Source organism: Buteo buteo, chromosome 6 (assembly GCF_964188355.1).
Source record: "Buteo buteo chromosome 6, bButBut1.hap1.1, whole genome shotgun sequence".
NCBI lineage: Eukaryota > Metazoa > Chordata > Aves > Accipitriformes > Accipitridae > Buteo > Buteo buteo.
This window is the reverse complement of record NC_134176.1, coordinates 41,742,187-41,766,508: the sequence shown is the minus strand read 5'-3', so window position 1 is coordinate 41,766,508 and position 24,322 is coordinate 41,742,187. Positions and strand designations below refer to the sequence as shown.

General features: G+C 42.6%; 2 protein-coding genes across 2 annotated transcripts in view; both read right to left on the bottom strand.

Moving 5' to 3' along the window:
- LOC142032243 (cytosolic phospholipase A2 epsilon-like) overlaps positions 1-15,172 on the bottom strand; it is a 35,904-nt gene extending 20,732 nt beyond the window's left edge. The window contains exons 1-5 of the mRNA XM_075030661.1: positions 14,978-15,172; positions 13,625-13,714; positions 4,983-5,055; positions 937-1,073; positions 309-440 (exon numbers count right to left, since the gene is read on the bottom strand). Coding sequence (XP_074886762.1) covers positions 309-440; positions 937-1,073; positions 4,983-5,055; positions 13,625-13,714; positions 14,978-15,073 — 528 coding nt within the window. The 5' untranslated portion in view covers positions 15,074-15,172. The remainder of the gene's footprint in view (positions 1-308; positions 441-936; positions 1,074-4,982; positions 5,056-13,624; positions 13,715-14,977) is intronic.
- Positions 15,173-22,954: 7,782 nt separating this feature from the next.
- Positions 22,955-24,322, bottom strand: part of LOC142032242 (cytosolic phospholipase A2 epsilon-like) — a 35,859-nt gene continuing 34,491 nt past the window's right edge. Inside the window, exons 19-20 of the mRNA XM_075030660.1 lie at positions 23,691-23,877; positions 22,955-23,468 (exon numbers count right to left, since the gene is read on the bottom strand). Coding sequence (XP_074886761.1) covers positions 23,260-23,468; positions 23,691-23,877 — 396 coding nt within the window. The 3' untranslated portion in view covers positions 22,955-23,259. The remainder of the gene's footprint in view (positions 23,469-23,690; positions 23,878-24,322) is intronic.

Genomic DNA, 24,322 nt, shown 5'->3' with positions numbered 1-24,322 from the left:
TCACCCTGCAATGGCTGTGCAGCCTTGGTGTTGCTCGGAGATTGTTCACAGTCTGATCCCTCCCCTACCTACTGCACTGTTTCAGTCATATGCTCGTTAATAATTTATAAAAATACTGGGAGGAAGGGCTCAGGCTCTCAAATCCAGATTTTTTACCACATTTTTTGTGTTTATATTTTGAATGGCAATTCATGTACCCATTATTGGGATAAGTCATCCATGGTGGATTCAGAAATCTCACCCCAAGATTTTGAAAGTGTTGTATAACTCTCCATTGGTTTCTTAGTTGCTTTATTTTTTGCTCTCACCTTCGGGCTGGGCTTAAAATACAGGAGCACTGTTCTTTCAATTGGAAGTTTAGCAGTATCAAAGAGCGCACAGAGGAGATGGTCATCCGGAGTAGCAAAATCCTCATCATACACCGTCAGCTCCAGCACATTCTGGAAAAAGAGGGAGAAGGGGTTTTTATAGTTTCTGCAGTCTGGACATCATTAGCTCTAGGGAAGAAGGAGTGTTGGGGATGTGCCTGAGAAGAAAAGTGGAGAAATGAAGTATCATGCCCCTTTGGAAAAACATACTGTAAATCAAATATTAATTCTTCCCTGATTCAGTTTAACTGCTGTAACATGAGTAATACATTGGTTATACCTACACAACAGCTTAGTTAACTCCCAAATTCTGTATCCATCTTGCACTGATTCATATGAGTCTGTAGTTTCCTTAAAACTTCAACACTGAGCTCAGTTTCAGGCCCTCCTAAACAGCACCATTGAACAGGCATGGGAACTCAGTCATCTCTGCTGTTAAACAACTTGAACAGTCCCTTATCATGTGCCATTTCTTAAAACAATTCCTGGGCACAGTTCAAGAGATAGATAGGACCCACCACACACAAAATCTTCAGGCTGCTTCAAGCAGACAGCTTTGGCTCCTTACCTTGACCTGACTCTGGATCCTGAAGTAGAAGGTTTCGTTCCACACAGGATTGTTGGAGTTTCTCACAGTTTTAGTGCGGGACTTTTCACGTGTCGCAGTCGGCAGCCACAACGACACGTAGCAATCAGCCTGGCTTACTGGGTAGGGAAAGAGACAAACCAATTGTTCATGTGGCAAAGTCAGTGGTGCTGCATGACACTGGAAAAGTTACTGCGTGGTACCAACAGCAAGTATGAGTTATTTAAAGGCAGAAGTGCCTGATGTAATGTAGCTCTTTGCAAGATATCCTTCTGAGAGGGAAAAAGCACATATCATAAGATGACCTAGAACAGGAGGTGGTTTCTGTTGTTTCTTGCATGAGTTACAGAAAACAGCGATGTTGTGTATAAAAGAAGAGAGTGAGAACTTCCTCTTCTAGTCAGCCACTTTCTTCAGTTTCTCAATTAACAAGCCTTCCTGTGCTTATGTGTGCATGCACACACACACTAACCTTCATCTGCTGTCTGATGGAAGCCTCCTCCACCTTTTGAGAACAACTGTAAAAAGTCTCCATCTCTGCCTTACCTTCAGTGTTTTTCATGGTGAGGGTTTGTGAAAGCAGCTGCAGAACTACCCCTGTTGTAGGAGGTGGCAGAAGTTTCCTCCAGAAGGAGCTCATTGAATTAGACATTGGTTCTTAACTAAATGCCACCTTCAGGAAGAGAGGGACCAAGTCTCTCTCCAGAAATGCACTGGGAGAAGGTTAGTGAAGAATATTCCATCTCATTTCTTAAAGGCACGTAAATTAAAGTATATCTCAAATGGCTACAGCCAAAAATGCGATGTACTGTGTGCCTGGGGAATGCAATGTTTCTTCATGCAGGTTACACAAAATACTTCAGCACCTTGAAACTCTCTCTTACACAGTTCTTAACAATAAAATGATCAGATATCACATACTGCAAAAGGTAACTAACAAAGCTGGTGAAAGTGCTGGAAGGCATGTCCTGTGAGGAGCGGCTGAGGACTTTGGGTTTGTCTAGTTTGGAGAAGAGGAGGCTGAGGGGCGACCTCACTGCTCTCTACAGCTTCCTCAGGAGGCGAAGTGGAGAGGGAGGTGCTGAGCTCTTCTCCCTGGTATCCAGTGACAGGACATGTGGGAACGGTTCAGAGCTGCACCAGGGGAGGTTTAGACTGGACATTAGGAAGAATTTCTTTACCAAGAGGGTGGTCAAACACTGGAACAGGCTTCCTAGAGAGGTGCTTGATGTCCCAAGCCTGTGAGTGTTTAAGAGGCATTTGGTTAATGCCCTTAATAATATGCTTTAACTTGGTCAGCCCTGAATTGGTCAGGCAGTTGGACTAGATGATTGTTGTAGGTCCGTTCCAATTGAAATATTCTCTTCTCTTCTCTTCATAAACAATGCAGAAACAATGCACTGCACAGATGATGCATGTTGCAGCAGGCTGCCAGGAGACTGACTGCTAACATTGAAAACATCGGCTGCTCACACCAAATGTCTCCCCAGTAAGGGTACGTCTAGTCAGCCTGACCAGTCTGGCTGCCTTGTACATTTTGCCTTGCTTAGGCACATTACTATCTCTCTGAAGGAGGAACAGTTTCTCATCTGCACCTTTTCCTTGCAAAGGAAGTTGCTTGTCTTTATTTCATTTGTAGACAGAGTTGATTTAAGACCTATATTTAAGACTGCTCTCCTTCTGTCTTAAGACACCACTTCCAACTGCCAGCTACTTGTAAAATTCCAGTATTCAGTCTATGCATTTCCAGGAAGCATGTCTGTCTTGGAGTGGGCACTTTGGGAAAGTCTCATCTGGAAGAGTTTAGCTTTTTCCCAAGGATGAGACAGAAGAAAAAACATTAGGCTTTTTCATGTTAAAAAAGAAATTCTTAATCATTTCACTGCCAGGTAATAGCCCTGCTACACCTTGCTCCAGAGTAGTAGAAACAAGCTAATTCTAGAGTAGTACTGCAGCTGATCACCCTGCATCATTCAGGCAATGCCAGAGTAAGGAGTTCCCAAACCAGAGTTTGCATTGGGAGTACCGCATTTAATAACCCTTGCTAGACTTATGCTCCACAAATAATTTCTTTTTAAACAGATATATTTTAACAACCATACATTCCCATGAAAATGAGTTCCACAGTTTACTTGTGTACTCCTATTTATTTTAAACTTCCTGTTTGATAATATTATCGGGTTCTCCTTTATTCTCACATTGTGGAAAATGGTGAAAAATGACTCATTATTCACTTCATCTTATTCTTTTTTGTAGAGACAGCTTCCATGTCCTCCTCAATAATTCCCCTTCCACTCTTAAGGCCTGTAGCCTATTTAGTCCCTCTGGATGTAAAAGTTTTTTCAGATCTGTCATCATAGTTGGTGCCTTTCTACAGCTTCTTTTGTTACTCCATTTCCTCAAGTGTCAGAGGGTTTTGCAGTGGACTTACCAAGTACATCCCCCTCAGAGAACTGTATGAACATCAGTTTGATTCTGCATAGCTGTTTGTTATTTTCTTTCTTTTTTTTTTTTTATTCTGGGAAATTCTATGCAGATAATGCTCTGAAGAATTTTGAAACTGCAAAAATAGGTATTCGAATATGTTTGGAGATCCTAGAAGTAGTGATACTGATTTTTAATTGGTTTTAAAGTAATTCTGTATGACTACTGCATGACTTTAGGTTTATCATTGGAGATCAATGACTATTGGCTGTTTGGCTGGCAAAGTACTCTGTTCTACTGATGTGATTTGTCATTCTTGTATCTTAACTGTACTTTAAGATAAAAGGCATATCAAACAATCCTTAATTATATGAGTAGATGCAGGCAAACTAGTCAGCTGTGTATTTAATGCAAAACATTGCTTCAGTTCTGCTTGCACAATCTCTTTCTACAACCTAGTTATTTGTGATTTTGTCTTGCTGTCTGACACACGGAAGATCTGAGATGTGTCCTTGATGAAACCCATCTGTGTTATTGCATCATCACATATGTGCCACAGCCATGGACCAAGAGGGAGGTGCAGGTGCAGAGACCCAATGATATGACCTAGGATATGGCTAGTACATCCCTCACTCAGAGCTGTGACACAGGGAAGTCCTATGATATACCATCCAGAAATACACGTGACAACCACAGGGTAAGATGGAAAAGGTACTGCATGGTAAATCCAGATATTTGTCTTTCAGAACATCTTCCCTGGCTCTTCCTGTGCAAGAAACTATAGTGCTGATCGCTGCCGCTCATAGTGAAACAGGAGAATCAAGAGAGACAGCAGGATTACACCATTTCCCTTCCACGGTCACCCTAAAGCTAGTTTCAGCATCCTTTCACAGGTGGTCATGTAGCTGTATTGATTCAAACAAAATGAACTGTTAATTTGTCTATTTTGTGTGAAATGCCTCTCCTCACTGCACATGTGGATAGTCCATGTCCTTTAACTAAACAGTGGTATTTTCCTTTCCTGCTCCCTCACTTCCCACCACTTTCCTGCCGTGTGACTCACACTCTTGCACAACTGCAAGACTGCTGCAAGAGCATTAGAAGGGACAAGGCATCCAGCCCTCAGTCAGCACGTTTTTTGACAGTCATTTCAGGGTAATTAATAATGGCATTAGCCTGGTGGTAATGATTTTAGAAAGTTTTTTCTTGTTCATTTCATCTGTGTCAGAACCAAGACTGGGGAGGGGGGGTGAAAAAGTTTGCTCCTTCCAGCCACAGTTCCCAAGGTGCTACAACCCAAAGGCAAAATTACCCCTTGCTTTTGAGAATAAGGGATGCAGTCTTTTTCATCTACCTGTGTCAGAAAGTCTCCTTTCTTTGGGAGAAAGTTCTTATTCTCAAAAACACATTCAAGTCTTAAAACCAACCAGAAAGCACAAGAATAACATTCAATGAACCAGCAGCAAGGACTGACCTGGTTTATAACAATTAGTTTACATAAACACTGGGTTATTTCAGAAACACTTGGAAAAGGTTGCTATACAATTATAAAAGAGAACTTGTTGCCTGTACCCTGAGAGACCACTAAGAATGGAGATACTTACAGGTGTCCACTCGCTGGAGGTTTTTCATTCGGATGATCCTTACGGTCAGCAGGTAGCAGGGAGAGGATTCTATCTGGAGAAGAACAGTACAAAACAGAGTATGAATAAGCCTTCAGTGAGTGGGAAAAAGTATCAAATGAGCAAACTAAACAAATGCTACAAAACAATAATACAGTCAGTAAAAAATGTGTCAACCATCTCACTATTCTGCAGGTGAAAATCTGCAACATAAGCTTCTGCATTAAAGAAGTCTTATTTTAATATTTTACACATTGCACTGTCTTTTTGCTGTGTTACTCTGAGAGTCTGGATTGCTCATCACAGCAGAACAGAAAAGGATAAAACCCTGTCAACTGATACTGTGTGTGAGATGCTTGCAAACCCCCTTGCTCTGAAACTGCAGACTTCAGCTCTATAATATAGCTACAATAAGTCTCTTGAACAGAGGCGAACACTGTGATGGAGTTGTCAAAATACTGGCAGTCTTACTCAAAGTTACAGTCAATCCCCTTAGTAACCACCCATGAGGTCCCATTGCATTGAAAAGAGCACTGTGGAGAATATCTGTTGTTGCTGACTCTCACAGGATAAACCTGAAGAACCACTCTCAGAGAGGTGTTTTCCCTTCTGCTTCAAAAACATAGATTTCTCTTTTTTCCCTTTACAATTTTAGAGGAAAAAACAGTAACAATAACCTGAGCTTTTGTAAATCACAACTATGAGATAAATCAATGGCTGAGAATTGTTTCCAGAGGATTTAGGGGGAAGAAATTAGGTAGGGGTTGCCATTGGGGAAAAATAAAGAACAATATCCCCCTCCAAAAAAACCTTAAGGTTGAAAGTGCTTAACTACCTTTGGTCCCTTTGAATGTCTCAGCCACAACCTTCTATAAAACAAGTCTCTCCATATTTTGTGACTGCAGGGACCTCTTCCTATTTATTTTTAGAGGATAATGTGATTTCCTTCGTCTAAGGAAGGTGATTTCCTGCTGGTTCATTCCATAAAGCTGTCGCTGGCTCAGACCTATAGGCAGAAGGCTACTCTGACAAAGCCAATAAATAAATTGGCATTTCCTTTGGCTGTGACACATGGTCATTTCCTCACACTCCTAGAAACATTTCCACCTGCATAAGTGGTTACAGCAGAGCCCTCCAAATCATTCTTTTCGACAACTGTTATTTTTATCAACTGATTTCCTCTCATTTAGGAGCATCCTTCTATTTCTATAGCACTTCAGAGACTTCCTAGAATGACTATAAACAAGCAGACAAAATAGATGTTAAGGCAGATAAAGAGCTGGAAGAACCTCACTTAAAACAATATGTGTAATGTTGCCAATTTTTTTTTTTAAGAGAACAGAGCAAAAAGGACCTTATTTTCACATGGGAAGACAATTAGGCCTCCTTTGTCACAAGAAATTACTTTTTCAATGTGTGTTTAAAATCCTCTTTTCTCTCTCCTAACACATCATGTTATGTTAAAATGTTTTTGCTGAGGTCTTAAAAAGGGTTCCTGCTTTCACCCCTCCTATATGTGCCTCAAGAATTCTTAGTTTTCTTCCTTTTTTAGTACTTCTTCATGAAATGCACCCTCAGCAATCCATCCACCTTCTATTTCAAGTGTTCTCAAAGGAGAAAAAGCCTAACAGAAGTTACAAAATTTACAAACAACAACTGATGGAGGGATAAGGACACCGGTTCACATTTCAGAAACAGTATAACCATATTAATACAGTTCTCCACCCAGTTAATTAACCCTTCTTCTCAGGTGGGTAATTAGGAAAGGTGGATCACCACACTCACATGTTAGGAATGAGCTTGGGCACCTCAGCAGATGCCCTAGAAGGCAGAAACTCATTGTTCAGGAGGATCTGTATAAGCACGGGGCAATTCTTGCAGCCATTTATCTCCAGAGATTGCGCAAGGCACTGCTAGCTCCTGGATCAGCTCCAGCTACGCTTCCTCAGGCAAATGGCATTGCTTGAGTGAGAACCAATGGATTCAATATTTGCAAAGCAGTTTGAGATTCTTAGATAGGAGACATTAAGGAAGTGCGGTGGGTTGGGGTTTTTTAATGATTATTACAGGGTTTCTGCCATCTGATCACCTGTCTCCTGGTTCCCATGTAATGAGTTTCTAATGTGTTAGCCAAATTTCCCCATCTGGCATGGGGAGATCAATTCTCAGTGATGCGGCTTTCACAGAAAGACTTACTGAAGTTTCACCAAAAAAATCAGTGGCTTCACAGAAGCTACAGAAATCAGGACCTGTGCTTACACTGGCGGAGAGGCAGATGCCACCAGCCAGTTACTCGAGGAAGAGGCAGCAGCCAAGCATTAGCCGTCCTGGCAGCCCCCGGCTCCTGCCGGTGGGGGTAGCAAAGACAACAGGGAGAGCAGAAATCACCCGGTGATCAGGCCTTGCTAATTCTACTGCTCCCAGGAGGATTTGCTATTTTAATTAATTCCAGTAACATATTAAACAAAAGAAATGTATTTAAATAGCAACTGTGACAACCATAACATGATGTACTAGGGTCTAGTTACACAAACAAAGAAAATAGCAGCTATGCATGCATAAAGCGAAGGATAGAAGCTCTGTTATTCTGTTTACTTAAAACCTATTATGATCCCTTTAACAAAAAAAAAAAGGCTGCTGCTACGTCATGGTGTTCCACATACAGAGAGGTTTCCTCAGCATTTAGCGCTGTCACATTGTAGCTTTGCTTTTGATAAAATCAAGACTGATGTAGTCACTCTGTGAATGTTTTGTTTCATTGATTGTCAATCTGTTGGCTTGTCTTCAGTTCAGTGCTTCCCAAATTGTGCTTGTGTGCTTCACGTACACACGTGTATTACACAGCTGCATGCAATCTAGCACACTGTGGTGCCAGTACACGAGCAGGATGTACACTGCTAGTTTCTCTGTACTCCCAGGGAAATGAAGCTTTACTGGGATTTTCCAAACAACAGCTCCATCAAATGCAGAGCAGACCTCATAGTCTCTTCTTCCAATTTTCCACCACTTCCTGTAAAAAAGAATAACATGGTATGATACTTGGCACCAAGTTACCATCTTTGTGGAAGTAGAGGATTCCTCTGTCATGTGAATGATTCCAACTTTCTCCCACCCGGGAGAGTAAGAATTTGAAAACAGAAATTTCTCTGTCATGAGTGCTCTGGTGATGCAGGCTGTCTGCATTCCTGGCAGATTTGTACCTCTGTAGGTCTATCCCAGCACTCTTTAAAGTCACACTTATATCCAGATGTAGGTATGTGTGGCATGCATCCATCTTGAAAAGCACTGCTGTAAATTACTCCACTAGTTTAGCTGTATAATACATCACAAGTGGCTGTGGAGCTCGAAAATGACCATACTTCTTAATAAGACAAGAGTCAATGAGACGAGAGGATGGCTATTCTTCCTTACCTTTTTTTACTTGCTTTACTTTCAGTACCTTTCTTCAGCTTCTAGGCTTCGTCATCTAACAGACTCTTCCAGCAGGGGCTATTGCTAGCAGCATCTTCCCAGCATGTGATATCAATGGTACGGACATTCACCACTCTGTCATGCCTACTGTAGACTACCCCAGTCTCGCAATTCCTCAACAGTACAGTCAAATGTGTGTTGGGTCAATGCATATTTTGGTTTTCAGTGTTAGCTCCTTTTTTTACCATAGATGTTCAATCAGGTAGCAGAATATTGTAGCTGCCTTCCCAAAACAGAAAGCAGTCACCCAACAACACTGATCCAGAGTGGAGAATTTACTCCTGAACCTCCAGGAGCAGCCAACACATTCTCAGTCTTGATTGTTGCTCTTTTTAGATTGGTATTTATTCCAAAGCAATCATAAACTAACAGAAAAATAATGCGGAGATCCTGAAATTCATCTTCAGTGTGTGTGATGAAAACTGTATCATCACGAAAAAGCAGCTGTCCTCCCAGCAGGTGCTCAGCTGTTGCTTTTCTACATGAAGTGTGGAATGCCTTCCATCTGCTCTCGTGAGGAGGTGGCCTTTGTCATGTTGGATGAAAAACTGTGATGGGGAAGCAGAGAAAATTATGTGCCACAGTGTGCTGGTACCATTACTTGTTTCAGTGCAACTGCACTGCATGCTATTCCACAAGCCATCCTGCAAAGACCAGACGAGGTTCAAAAATACCTTGAGGACAATCAGTTTAGTTTTTCAGCATTGAGAAAGGCCATTTTTACAGACCAACCTGAAAAAAAATTGTGTTATCTATGAAAACCATGAAAAGAGCTTCCCTTCCACTCACACATTTTTCCTCCAGTCACCCAATAATAATGCCTCTATCCATTTCTACTTCATCTACTGGCACAGCAAGCCTTTCCTGGCAAAGATAGCTTCCCTGCCTTGGCTTGGGTCCCCCTGCATTCCTGGCCTGGAGAAACATTCTGCTGAGATGAAATCACTCACAGGATGTCACCAGGGCATTCCTTTCTTCATCTCCAGGTGCTAATTTAACTAGATGGTAGCCAGGAACCAAATCAAAAGAACTAAAATACTTTGCTGCTGACGGTGCATCTAGAGGTGGTGGTGTGTGAAGAAGTGCCCATCTTGAGCTGTCTGAGAGTCAGGTCTTCTTAGAGAATGTGTATCCTCAAGTTTTTTACAGTTGTAATTGGTACAGATGCTTCAGGCTGTGAATATCACTCAGCCAAGCCCTACGCCTGCTTGCTAAAGCCTATTTCCCACTGCTGTGGGATGTGCCAGGGGACCCCACTGTGGCACATTGCCTGCTCTGAGGGCGGTTGGCTGCTGCATTTGGCCATGTCTCTGAAGCTCTTCCTTGTTCTCGACAAACCTGGGCTCCATGTTGGAAAAGCAGCCACTCCAATTCCTTCCTTCCTTCACCTCCTCCCGGTGCTGGGGCTGTGGCACCTCCATACACAGCTGGGGGGCTGCGGGGTGCTGAGGACCACTGCTGCCACCGGCTGCTTTTCACAAGCCATGTGTTTCATGTTTTTTATTAGTAACATAACTTCTTCTAATCAGACCACTTTTTCACCAGAATTAGCAGAAGTCTTGGTTGGATATCAGTGAACTAAAAACTCCCACAGCTGGATGGAAACACCCCTTTCATGCATATGGCCACAGTAACCCTGGTTTCAGCAGGAGTTTATCTGTGTCCACAGGAGCATGACAGGTATATGCAAGACCACAAGAATTGTGTCCTTCAGATCATTGCTTCCTCATACACATACCTGCCAAGGGACTCGGAACACTTTCAAGGAATAAGACTGTGCACATGATACTGTGCTTGAAACACATTTCCAAAAAGCAGAACTTCAAATATTGATCAACACAACATGGATACTCTCAAAGCACAGTGACCCCAACTTCCGCAGAGATTTATTATTTGACTGATAACGCAGGCTAGTGGCATAGCCCTTCCAGTACTGTTAACATTGTCCTCCATCTTTTAGTGTTTCCAGATGGTTAACAACCAGATTTTTCTGATTTTGAAAAATAGGCCCATTTGAAAACACAGAGCATTCAACTGCATGTTCAAAATTATTTCCATATATAGAACTGTAGCCAGGGGAATAGGATAGTCCATCCATGAAAAGACAGAGCCCTCTTACACTGCTTTGCCCTTCCCAACCAGAACAAATATGAGAGAAAGAAACTAGACTGAGCATTAACCATCTGAGGGTTGAGACTCATCACACCTAATTCCAGATAGCTGTAAAATAGGTGTTTACACCTGACAGCTGTTAGGCATTTCTGGAGTCTCATTCTAAGGTGGACATTACCACAGGACATGCATCACAGTCCGAAAATCTCTATTTCTGACTACTGATTCTCTAGGGAATCTAGAGGTCTATCTCAGACACAGATGTTTTACATTTTTTATGTCAAATATGGATAAGAGAAACCATATTTCAAAGTTACAAGCTGATGGGAAGTGGCCTCCTTTGACTTTGCAAGGTTCATTTTTGAAGTGGGAGGCACGCTGGAACTTGTCATTTCAGCAGTCTGTATTTCAGGCATCCCCATACCACCACTTGGGGTGGCAGGGGAGGTACTTGGGCTCAGAACAGCTTCTGCAGCTGAGCAGAGCCACTACTGGTACCACATTCCTGCAAGCACCATGGGGCTGGGGGTGGCTCAGGGGTTGTTGCCTCCTTCCTTTCCAGTTGCTGCTGAGCCTAGGGCTGGAGCTGCTCCCAACAGCAAGCTCCTGCCCTTGTGGAAGACAGGGACCCCATGCCTGGCACCAGCAGAGACCCAGCCCTCCTGCCTGTCTCAGCTCCTGGTTCACGTGACGGAGTCCCACCTATATCAGAGGCAGCAGCTGCAACCTCCTCCTAACCTCACCATGCAGTGTGGCAGGTCCCCACTCTTCTCATGATCTCAGGAGCTGCTTCCAGCTTCCAAAACCCAGCAGAAGCCAGAGCTCCTGCTCTGCACAAAGGTGAGAGTTTAACCTGCCCCTCTTCTGTTAAAGGGCTGTGGTTCTCCCAGCTGCACAAACCCTGCAAGAACAAGGAGCTTTTGCTTGGCAGGTAAATGAGGTACCACTTGACCTGAGGTATGAGGCATCTTAACCTGTTAAGACATGGCTCATGCTGAATTTAGAACTATGCGTCCATTTTTTCCCCTCCCATTCCCTCACACTAATTATTGTATGAGACCTGCTGCAATCCTTAAATAATTTAATATAAGCACTGATGTCTGAAATACCAGAGCTGGCTCTGCTTGCTGTTTAGCATGGGGCAAAGTACCAGCCAAGGCCTGAATAATACAGATTTCTTAATGCAAATTAAACCAGCATGTTGGTGTAAAGGCACATGCAGTTGCTGGGATATGCTGCGGTATGTTTCTAACAGATGATCCCTCTTAGCAGAGACCTTCATCTGTAAGTCTTCTGGTAGTTTCAGTGATGAAAAATTTACATTTGAGAAAAACTGAGCAAAAGATGAGAGCATCCTTCACATAAACACAGGATATGCTGTAGTAATGAAGTCATGATCATGCACGTGCATAGGATAGAGTGCTATGTTCTGATCAAAGACGAAAAAACTGACTATGTAACCAGATGCAAGAAAGACAACTCAGTCCATCAGCAATGGATTGTCATGAATTTTTGGAATTTTGAAATGTGAAAAATAATCCTTCGGTGAGAGACAGGGGCAATATAGTGGCCTAGAAGAAGGTTATGGTCCCATACACATAAGATGATTCTCTTGGTCCACTACCATCACACCTACCCCCCTGAAATTTCACGACCCTTAAATGTCTTTGATCTAAGCCTCTATCCTGAGCAGATAATGTAAAAACAAACACATCACTGTGTGGGATTAAGAAATGGAGACAAGAAGTTACCTGTCATATGTATAATTATCATAGGTAATTATAACCCAGGAGTTCAAATCTTTTTGTTTTTTCTCATCATGATTTTAGGTTCCTAACCCCTTGTAAGGAGCAGATATTATACCAAAGACTGATCAATTAGTTGGTTTTCAGCCTGTTTTTACTATCTACAAAATTCTTCACCCTATACATGGTCCAGAATTTCATTATCTCCACAAGCTGGAGATACCAGACATTTTAAGCTAAAAATTTGCAGGATGAAATGCCACAAAGACCCAAGACTGATAGAATATATCATGAGAAAATACAGTATAATCTTCTAATGCCACTGATTTTTTTTTTTTTTAATAAAAATCCTAATACTGGGCAAACACAAAAGTTAAACTTTGAAAAATGTATGTGAAAAAGTAAAAATACTGTGAATGTGAATAAGAATTTGTTCTAATTTCTCAGTGCCTAAATTGTACCAGGACTACTTGTTAATTAGCTTATCACAAAGCTCACCTGTCTGCCTGTTTACAGTATTACTTCAACTTCCAGATAAAGCTCCTTTTCAGCTTCATTTTGTCTCAGTACGACTTGTCTGCATGGTTTATAATGCAAATTTCCATAGAAGTATCTGCCTCAGAAGCAGACACTTCTTGGGACAACATTGTTGTATGAGTCACATTTAACTTCTGTAATCCTGACAGATAGGAAACAATGCCTGTACTTACGGCACAGATAGCAAAGTAGCAGAATGAGAACCCCTACCAAAATCAGTAATTTCTAACAAGAATAAACCTATGACTGGTCTTCTAATACAAGAAACAGCGCTGACACATGCAAGCATCACTCCTTTCACAGAATCCCCCATTACAGTTTTTTTCTGATGGAGCACAGAAGTGGTGAAAAATGAGGGTTCAATAATGCAGGACTTGCCCATAAATTGTTAGGATAGAGATTGCACTGCCAAAGCCATTACAGCAGAACATGCATCACTGTTACTTTTGGCCCTTCTAGTTACAAAAAGCATTGTGGAACAGCAAGCCCTCTAATGGATTTTTTTCACAAGTAACTGAGGGATTAAACCAGTAGATATTCTCCATGCTCCCAATAAAACATAACAGAGAAATACAACAAGAAATTCAGAAAATCATAAACATAAGTAGAACAAAATGATCCAAATGATAAACTTAAGGGTGTTTCCCTTGTAACATTCAAACTGCTGCCATCATTATTTATCTACCTGAGCCTTCTCCCTTTTTGAGCAAAACAAAACTCACAGCCCACTTTGGTTTGAAATTCTCTTGCTCATAATACCTTGAAATCACCTTTGTCTGGTACAGTACTTTCTTCATTTTCTTCTTGCGGTTCACCACGTCCCAAAGAATCAATGTCTGAGTCTTCATCCTGAAGAAAGAAAGTATGATAAATTATAACATTAAAACAACAACAGTGGGATTATCAGGGTAGATAATTAATTCCTACTTGCAATAACTTATGCTGAAACCCCAGTTAGAACAGCTGTTGATTACACCCAGCTGTGTCACAGCGCTCAGCATAACGAACAGACCACCGTGTGATTTGGCACACGCTGGTACAAAATCCATGTCAGGGGTACCCTTTCAACAAGTCAATGAAGAAAGAGCCATTTCAGCTGTGAGATACCCAAAAGGTGCTTCTGCATTTATTCTGAGAATAAAGGTTTGCTTTTTGTTTCAAATGCGATCTTTTGACAATCTGCTCCTGCTCTCAGGAGTATTAAATCCCAATTTAAAAAATCCCAGAATCTCTTCTCTGGGTTTGAGCCCAGAGCATGAAACACATTGCAATTGCAAAATTTTAAATGTAACATTTCAATTTTTTCAGGAAACAGAAGTTCCAAAATACTTCTACAACATAGGGTGCCCCCTTTTGAAATGCTTTGTAGGAAAACACCATTAAAGGACAGTACCTATAAAAAATGTCAAAAGTATTCTGTTTCTCTTTCCAGAGTACTTCCTGAAACAATGTGCCTTCATCCAGTCAAAGAGCACAAGAACAATGTATAACATACTACAGTTAAAATTAAATGCAAATCTTGAAATGACCCAGAGAATGCAAAGCAAAATGGAAAATTCAGAACAAAAATGGGAATGTGGAAATAAAATTCAATTCCCTATCCTTAGTCTTTATCCTGTCCTTATCCCTTTTCCAATAACATAAAATGGGGTTGTCACATTAATATGCGTGTCAAAATTTTGCTATTGATACAGAAATATTAAGTTTTTAATAAAAGTAGCATTTAATTATGGAAGAAAAAAGATTCTTTAAATCTGGGTCTGGATTCAGGCTGGTAATTCAGTCCCATAAAATTGTTCCCTTCCCTGTTCATTTTTTCAACTTTCTCTTCTTTTTCTGTTCCCTTGCTACGCTGACTTCTCTCATTTTGCCTATGAAGCTGAGATCTTTGGCTCCAGCGGAGTCAGGAGGAATTTTGCCACGGATGGCCACAAAAACAACATGTCACCTTAAAGTCCTTCAGGCAGAGACATTGCCGCCCAGTCCCATCAGACAGTAAGTTTGTACAGTAGTTTGTATACAAACACACTCACAAAGCAGGATTTTGTTCACTGTCACACGCACGTCAAATGCAGTGGACCTTTAAGCAAATTTTTAAAGCCGTTTTCTTACCTGTAGTGCTTTTGCATTTGACAGCATCATGGTCTTCCCTGGATTCAAGTAATAGAGCGTTTCTGGCACCTCCACGGGCAGCACTTCCTGAGACATGTTTGCAGGATTTACTCCTGTAGGAGTCAATGACAAGTTATTTTATAAAATGACCTGAGGCCCCACCCATCTCATCTCTATAAGTAAAGGACTCCCCTCCCATTGCCGAAGTCGGTAAAACGCCAAGGATGACTGCTCCGGGGAAGGATCTCACGGGGCAAGCGCAACAGCCAAAAGGGATGCGGTACCTTCCTCTGGCTGGGAACCTCTCCCAGCCTGGCCTCGCTCCTTGGGCCCTGCCACGGCTGCCGCCATTTTCTGTGGTGAGCAGTGTCCCGGCCCGCCCTGCCAAGCCGAGGAGAAGCGCCACGGCTGGAGCCTGCTCCTTCAAACCCAGCTCTTCCCCACCTGCGGCATGGGCACGGCCCTGAGCAGAGAGCGGCGGCAGCTCCTGTGGGGGGGCAAACCGAGCCCTGGAAAAACCCTCTCTGTGTGTAAATATCTACCAGTGACCTGCCTGCGTGCAGGCACCCGCCTGTCCGCTTGGGTCAAGGCCTCCCTGTAGGTGGGGGAACCCGAACCCACCGCCCTGCGCCACACAGTAACCCCCCGGGAAGGGCCACCCCCACCACCTGACGGTTACTGCGTGGACCGTGGGGTCCCAGCTCCTCCGGAGCTGCTCCCGTCTCTTCTTCCCGGGGGAAGAAGGCCCAGGCGTGGGCACGGGGTCGGGTCTTTGGTTTGCAGAGGAGAGCTGTAGGTAGGGGAGGTGAGTGAGGGGCACGGAGCAGCAGCACCCGATTGTGTGTGAGGGGACGGCAGGGGAGGAGGAGGTGGACATTTGCAGGGGTTAGCAGAGATCTTGAGGTCAATGCCTATGGCTACAAGCGTTACCCAGGACTACTAGTGCGCCTGGCAGTACCCTAAATTCAACAAAAAAAGCAAGGAAATATATAATAGCTGTGCAAAGCAGATGAGAGTTATGCTTTCATACATTTTTCCAGGGAAAGGCAACTGAACTTTACACGGCAACTGCAGGAAACTCATGTCAAGATGAATGGAACATACTATCCAGTGGTTTTTAGTTTTATTAGTTTTGTTTTACAGAGATTTTGTTCAACCAAAGAGCATGAACAAAAGAGCACACGAACATCTCCACGCATACTCAGTGGAAATTACCATCTTCAAACACAGAAAAACAAATGAATAACAAACTAGCAGCCCCAGTAACAGTAGGCTGTGTCATAGCATCTGCATTTCCAGCACGAAAAGTAGCTCTGCCCACACATGAAGTACAAGAGCATCTTTTGGCCTCAGGTCACAGACACCCCGAGCTGCATCCTGGAGGACTCCTCTTGCAGCTTAATTTAGAGAGCAATCACTCATCTTTGGTTTTTTAGCCTCATCAGAAAAGAAGACCTGTCTGACCTTAGAAGACCTGCCATGGGACACTAAAAATACCAGTACACTTGTCATTAGAGCAGGCCAGCTTTCCCAAGGCTGATTAGTTTGGGAGACCATTAGCATAAGTGATAATATTCACCTAGAAACCCCTCTAAAGGTGACAATTCTTAAGAAAGTTGAGATTTCCTATCCGCAAGGAAACCCATGGAATAGAACAGGCTGATTCTGTGTACAGACTTCCATGTCTGCAGAGTTAATTCCCCATTATATGCACACTCAGCCATCTGGAATGATCTGTACAGCCTTCAGCTAAATCAAGGTATTCTGCTCCCACCTGAGTGACTCCACAGGGAACACCATAAAGAAAGAAAACTCTGAGGATTTCATTAACAACTGAACCAGTGTTATCTAATTTAAAATCTGAATGTACAAAACTAGATGGTCTCAATTTGTAGAAAAAAAGCAGAGGCTCCAAGTGGAATGATTTTATTTCTTTACATTCCATATTTCAGTAATTTAAGGAGAGATGAAGCAACATAAACTATCTGCTTCAAAGATCTAACTGTAGTTGCCCTGGCAGCAAACAGCACACTACTCTCATCCTTTAGTGTTTGCTAGACCTCATACTCCCTCTAAATACTTAGGTTTCTTACTAACACTACAACCCAGTTTGTAGAAGCATCAATCACTTGGCAAAGGTACCTGTGTCACGCCTGACTGCAGAGACAGGCTGTGGAGAAATGGAGCTCCCTGACAAACTTAAAATTTTTCACCATGTTCAAATATAGCTTTGTGATTCCTTTTATCACCGTCTTGGACTGGACCAAAACTGCTGATAACCAGTGTTCCTCTAAACACCTTGCAACACTATATGCTTGCCTCGCCTTTGAACAGGCCAGGCAAAATGAGCCTGCAGTTATTCTGGCAAGCTGGAAACGCAACCAGGACTGGCTGTGACCACCTCACTTCTCTCAGACATATAGATACTTCTATATAAAAAACAGTATCGGAGAGCAGAGTCAGATTGGCATTCTGGCTCAGCTGCATCCTCTTCCCGCAGAAGGAGCAGTGTCCTAGACCATCACTTGTGCAGTTAGTGAAGTAAGGAGATGTGGAGCAGGAGAGGAAACTCAGAGGAAGCAGGGACACTACTGTCTGTCATCTTACCCTGTCTTACTCTTTAACCAAAGAGTTTAAAAGTACTAGAATATATTCCTGTTAGGACGTGACGATCATACTGAGAAAAGTATGGCACTTTATATCCATTAGCATTTGTATGCATCTAGCATATAACATAGCTCTGATACTGAAAGGTATTACTTTCCCAGTAGAGAGACTGGCATCATTAATGACTTTTTACCTCACTGCACTCACAGTTAAATACTTGTCTGTGTTTCTTTCATGTTACAGTTACTGAGGCACCAGATAAAGCCCAGCACTTACCATACCAGTCTTAGAGCAGCCTAATTGGAGATTTATGGTCCATTTTATGTCTCTCAGATTTTATGCATGTTGCAAATGTACAGTCCTCAGTGGTTACCTGTAGACTGAGAAAGTCTTCTGTGCCTGGAGTTGTGTCGCTGTGGGACATTTTCTGTACTTGGAGAAGCTTTCCCAGGAGTACAGTAAACTAGAAGAGTGGTTCCCAGTTTTCTGAATCACTGTTCACCCTCCACACTTCTGCAGGCTACGTGAAAGTTTATCATCTGCTCACAAGCTGGAAACCAGCACAAGGGCAGTATGACCAGTATGATGCTTCCTCCTGTGCCCCAAACCAGCTGTGTTTTACAGGCCATCAGCTCCTGCACCAGCAGCTGTCATGGACCAGAGCTTAAAGTGACCAGAAAAGGTATTTGTTAAGGGTCTATAAAGGATTTTCTGAATACTCTTCTGCACATGGGACCAAAACATTTAATCTGTAAGAAATTCTAGGATATCATATCATATCATCTGTTAAATCTCTAAAGTAAACTACATCATATGTTTATAAAGTAGATACCAAACCAAAACAACTGCAGCTCAAGGAGGCATTTGGAGCATAGCTTACTTTCAAGACTGGCTGGAACAATTTTGGATGTCAACTAGCTGAGTAGCAGAAATTGCAAAATTAAAGAAGCAACTATCAATTGCTCAAGATTTAGAAGTGTGTATTAATATATGTAGAAACTTGCAGCTCCTTAGCTGATGGTTATCAGCCTCTAAGGATACTCCATTACCTCAGCAGAAGAAAGGAAATAGGAGGGGAGAAAACATTTCATATATTTACAGATTATTGAGAGAGAGAAGGGTGCAATAAGCAGCAGCTGGCAGGAAAAGTCATACTGCTATGGGCCGAAAGACCATCTTTTCACAGTGTTTAAGGGCAGAGAAAAGAAGAGAGAGCTGGGAGCTAGAAATCACTCACAGTATGCATATTAGGTGTCTTTAAGCCCAGAGTGGTCAGAATCTCAGCAGTAGCATTTAATGCTATCACATTTTCTGGATTAGGGTTTTTCAGTTGCTATTCTTTTCAATGGAACTGCCTGTCAAGACTTCTTTGAAGAAACTAGAAGAAGGATATACCTTTATCTCCATTTAAAATGTTCGTCTCCGCCACCTTTTTGTTCCCGATTTCCTCTTTCTCTTCTTTCCATTCCCTGCCATCTTTTCTTTCCCATTGCCTTCTTGGCTTTCCAAAACATCCATTTCCTTCCTTTGTCCATCTTAATACCACATAGCTATAATTCCCTTTTTCACTTTTATTCCAGTATTATTTTTTTTTCCTTCCTCCCTCCCTTGCTTTTTATACCACCTGTTTTCTTAATTTTTCCCCTTTGTCTCACATATCTCCTCCATACTGTAATGGTACCTCCAGAAGCTTCAAATCTGAATGATGGAGGTGTCATATTTGGAACAAGCATGAATACTACAAGCATTAGGGCAGCTGGGATCAGGCCATGACATCTGGGTGAGACACCCAACTGCACGGAGAAAAGGGGATAAGCAATAGTGGGTTGAAGGGAATGCAAAGGAGACCTCAGGACCCAAGGAGGAAGAAACTGGAGACATGACAAGACACCCCAGAGTTTTGATATGAAGATCTGGAGGGGTGGGAGGACTGCTGGGGAAGTGCTTTATGAATGCTGCAGGTGTGCTGGGCTTCAATGGAAACCCTGCAACAGACAGACTTTCAGGAGGGGCTCAAAGGTACAAAAGTTCAATGTCATGAAAGACACACAGCTCTCACCCATTGCTGCCTGTTGACCAGGATACCATTATCAGGGCATGAGGAAACCAGCCCTGCTGGAAATGAGGCCCTGATGGCCTCCTCTGCAGCATTGTCACTCTAGTGAGATGGTGGGATATTGCATATACACAGCAGAGCTTTACATTTGAACAGGTTTTGGCACAGGGTTTCTCAGAAGGGAGTCCTGCTTTACCAGCCACATTCTCTGGTACCCGGTGCAGCAGACACATTTCCCATCACTCATGTGGTGCAACGTGTAGTCTCATAAACTAATAGCTCACATCACTCAGGCTATTTGCAATTATCTTTTGTTTGATCACTCTTTGGGCTACAGAACAGCATAAAATGGTGCTGCCAACCATCCCATTAGCTTCTACTTCTTCAGTGGCACTCACCTGACAGGACCGCCCAAGTACTCACATGCCTCGTGAGGGGTTAAAAAAATCCCACTGCTGCTTTCCTTAGGTTCCTACAGGCTGAATCACTTCACTGAGCTGCCCAGTTCTTATGCACCTTTGTGATAATCGGAAGGGCTGGGGCAAAGGTCCAATTGCATGCTAATCCCTTCACTTACCTACAGATAATGAATAGGTAAGAAGGAGAAGCCAGACACAGAAAAGATGCAGAACATATTAATTACAATTAAGGAGGTCATCATGATAGTGCTTGTAGTTCCTATTACCACGGCTACCAAGAGTTCTGTCTTTTAAAACGTTTAGGAAAAATCATGCTAATTCCTGTTGGTGCTAACACTGTGATACAGCATGGGCCTGGATTTTTGCAATGCTTCTCCCCCCCTTAGTTTGTTTCCTCCTTTGAAGGGAAAATTCCATGAAATTACTCCTACTTCCTGTAAAAAAAGGGACACTCCCAACCCGCAAAACCAAAAGAGCTTTTAAATGCCCACATCTGCAGCTGTTACCTACATTCTTTCAATGCCTCAGTACAGCCCAGAGGCTGAGCACGGGAAACATACCCTATTAGCAGCTGAACCAAAACAAAAAACGCCAGAAGACAAAGCCACACAAAGCCTCCAAACTGGCGTGCAAGAACTGACAGCCAGGATCTTCTGCGAGTGTTCTGTGCAATTAATTAATAAATTTAGTGATAAAAAGCAAGCTGAGCCCAACAAATTAACCAACCCCCTAAGTCACAAACGAAACACCCTTACTAAACATAGACCAGGAACGCTGACTGGATGAGAGTCAGGAGAACAGGCCACTGCTGAAGAGCAGTCACCTGGAGACACCTCTACAATATCTCAGAAAGGAAGAAACCAACTGCAGATGGCACGGTAGGGCTGGTGTCCTTCCCCTCAACTCAAGAGCATTACTGATGGGCTTGTTAGACATCTCTGGGTGAAGGCCTTCAGTGCCCCAGGAAAAGGATGGGTGGATGGAGGATTAAGCCAGACCTTTTTCAGGGTCTACAGCAATGCAGGATGTTTAGGTATTTTCAGGGTAACAGCAAGGACCTTGCTGTGGGACTCAGGTGGCTGTGGGTGTATCTGAAAGAAGAAAGTCATGGATATCTGAGGATGGCAAGGAGAGAATTGACAGGAAGACCCAGTTCTTGTCCAGGAGCTTTACCCATACTGAAGGCACCACTAGGAGCTATTGTGTGGGCCTGGCCAGACTGTCAGGAGGTGCGATGGGCTCAGCCCCTGGCAGGTACAGCAAAGCATGCCTTAGTGGCACACTGGGAATAAATGAGGCTTCCCTGTGTTAAACCAACAAACAAAAACATAGAAAGGGTAGCAAAGGGGTATAGTTAATGGCAGGGATGGAAAGAGAGAGGCAGGGTTCTTGAAATTTGGTGTCATCAAAGGACTTGGATGGCAGAGGTGGGAACTTCATTTGCAGCTCTTGGAGATGCCCAAAACCCCAGCTGGAAGATGGGCAGGTGGGAGAAGTAGCAAACATGTGTGTCACTCCAAATGGGTTTGCCATAATGATCAACAGGGAAGCCCAAGAGGGAGTTAGAGCTGGGACAGAGGAGAGGCAATGCCGAAAGGGACTGCATGACTCAGCAGCAGAGATTACAAAGAGAGGAGCCCTTGATGAGCACCGGCAAGTAAACAGCCATTTCAGCACACTGGAGGTTTGAACGAGGGCTGCAAATTGGATGGAGGTGTGAGGGCCTGAAAAGCAGCTGGGGCAAGGACACACCATCCCTAAGGGGGCTAAGGTCATCAGAGGTGAGCGTGGGAGACTAAAGACAAAGGCTAGATGAAAACAAGGCATAAAGGAATGCTTGAAGGAAGAGAGAGAGACAGATGATGACAGCAAGAGGGAACAGAAATTTTCAGCCCTTTAGAGGTTCATATTTCATTTTGAATTAAGGATTTATTTTCTATTTTAGCTATGATTCATTATTCATAGCTCTGTGTTTGCCAATGCATGTTACTTCAGCACAGACAAGTCACTGCATTTCATTTAAATTTGAACCAATTAAGTGCAGCTGATACTGACTGAAGCATTATCTTTTTTTAGATTAGTATCCTTGTTGTAATGAAACAGATTTACAGAGTATTTGCATTATTAAAATCCTTCATAAAGCAAATAATTATTTTGATCTTCATCTCAAAAATAAGCAGTTTGAAAAAATTGCCTTGTGCTATTTATAGTAGTTGCACAGAGCCTGTGTTGCTTGTATACAGTCAGGGACTGACAAAGTTATGCAATTACCCATGAATTACTCATGGATATCAGTGTAAAGCACTTAGCATGCCTTCCTACCACAAAATCTGAATGTATTTCAGGTTTCGATGTTTTTATTCTCACAGCATCCCATCCTATAATAGCAAGAAATACTATTAAACCTGTTAAAATTAATGGGATGTGGATGCTGAGCTGGATCCTCTAAATACAATGAGTGTCCAGTGAAAAGCACAACCCCAGGTTAGGTACTTACAAACACCAGAAGAGCCTATCCTGACTCACAACAGCATTTGAAACGGTCACTTCCAGGGGATTTTCCAAGCCTAAATAATGCTAATAATAAAATATTCCTAAATATTACAATAAAACTTGTAAATTCAGAAATATAGAAAATGTCTATTTTCCATGTGAAATGTCAGATTTTCTGTATCTTTTATGTTTAGTTTTGCATGTTATTTCTAACAAAATTTCTTGCTGACACTGTAAGAAAATAAAGTTTTCTCTTTTTCTTTGAGATTGTCCACATTTATTATGTATTTTTCTGTTGCACTAGATTTGGAATAAATTAAATATCTGTAGCTTATTTGTCTTCACTTCACATATACCTTCTACAAGTGTAGTAAATTTTGAAAGAATTTGTATTGCTGTCCCACATTCATGCATTTAAAAAACTTGTCAACAAGCTCCATATTTCCTAACCTTTGATTTACTGCATATACATGTATATACATGAAAAAAACGTTCACCAGCAGCGAAATCCAACATAAAGCATGAGACTAACCATTATTTTGTTCAATTGGTTTATCTAGGGTCACCACGTGGTGGAGAGGAACCACAGGCTGTGACAAGTCTTTGTACTTTCCCAAGACCATTGTGCTCATTCACAAACAGGTCTTGATTCTTCTGCACGGAAAAAAAAAAATTATATGGTGTCTTTCTGAAACTCAGGGCAGTGTTTATTTTTTGTGTTGTCGTTTCTGCTCTATGGCTGAATTCAAAGCCTGAAGGATCAGATGTTTGTTGTTCTGAATGTTGTAGCTGGTCAGATCTACCAGCTTGTCGAACTCTTCCTCTGTGTAGGTAAAGCTGTTTAAGCAATATGGGGAAAAAATGCTGGAAACGTCCACATTGCCCTGCGCCATCTCAGCAGGGCTGCGCTCCACACCTGACAAAAAAAGAAAGGTCATCGATGGGGTATAGATGTGGTCCTATGTCCCGCTTTCCAGCTGGGGCACAATGTTGCTCCTTGCTACCTTGACACCCACATTCCTCTCCCATGGGAGCCACAGCAGGGGAGGAAGGGGGCCACGCTTGACCATGTCTCCCATCCCGACACAGCCAAAGGGTGACCAGGTGGTGAGAGGACCATCTCTATCCCACGGCTTACCAGGCTCTTTGTATTTTCTGAAGGTGTCATTCACCAGCGGGAAAAACACCACTGTTGGCGCCTCTGGGGTCTCTGTGTCTTCGAAGATGTAGCACTCCTTTAGGTTTTTCTTTTCTTCTTCACTCAGGTGGACTTTGGGAAATGGGATTCCCTGCTTTAGGAAGTACTTGGAGGCTTCTTCCAAAGGCTGGATTCAGACAGAAAAAAAGGTCAGAAATTCTGCTACCCCCCAACTTTTCCTAATGCACAATGCATCCATCACAGGCCCTTCACAAACACCTGGGAGCAGCGTTCACTGTCAGTATTTCTTCTAGCCTTTGTCTCTTGCATGAGATATTAAGTACTAGTTATTAACAGAACAACAGTTCAAGACCCAGCCTCCAACTTGCACTCCTGATTGTTGTCTTACCTTCTTCTCCTCCTCAGCCTTTATCTGCAAGATAAATAAGATGTTCATGGCTGTGGGCAAGGGTGGCCTAACTGCTTAGGACACAGAAACATTCCCCTTACTGGAGAAAATCCTGAAATGAGCAGAATGGACAGGAATCTGAAATGGTACGTTTTTAAAATACGAATTCACAAAGGTACGAACATTTTGTTGACTTGGCATGAAACATTTAAAAGCCTCTAAC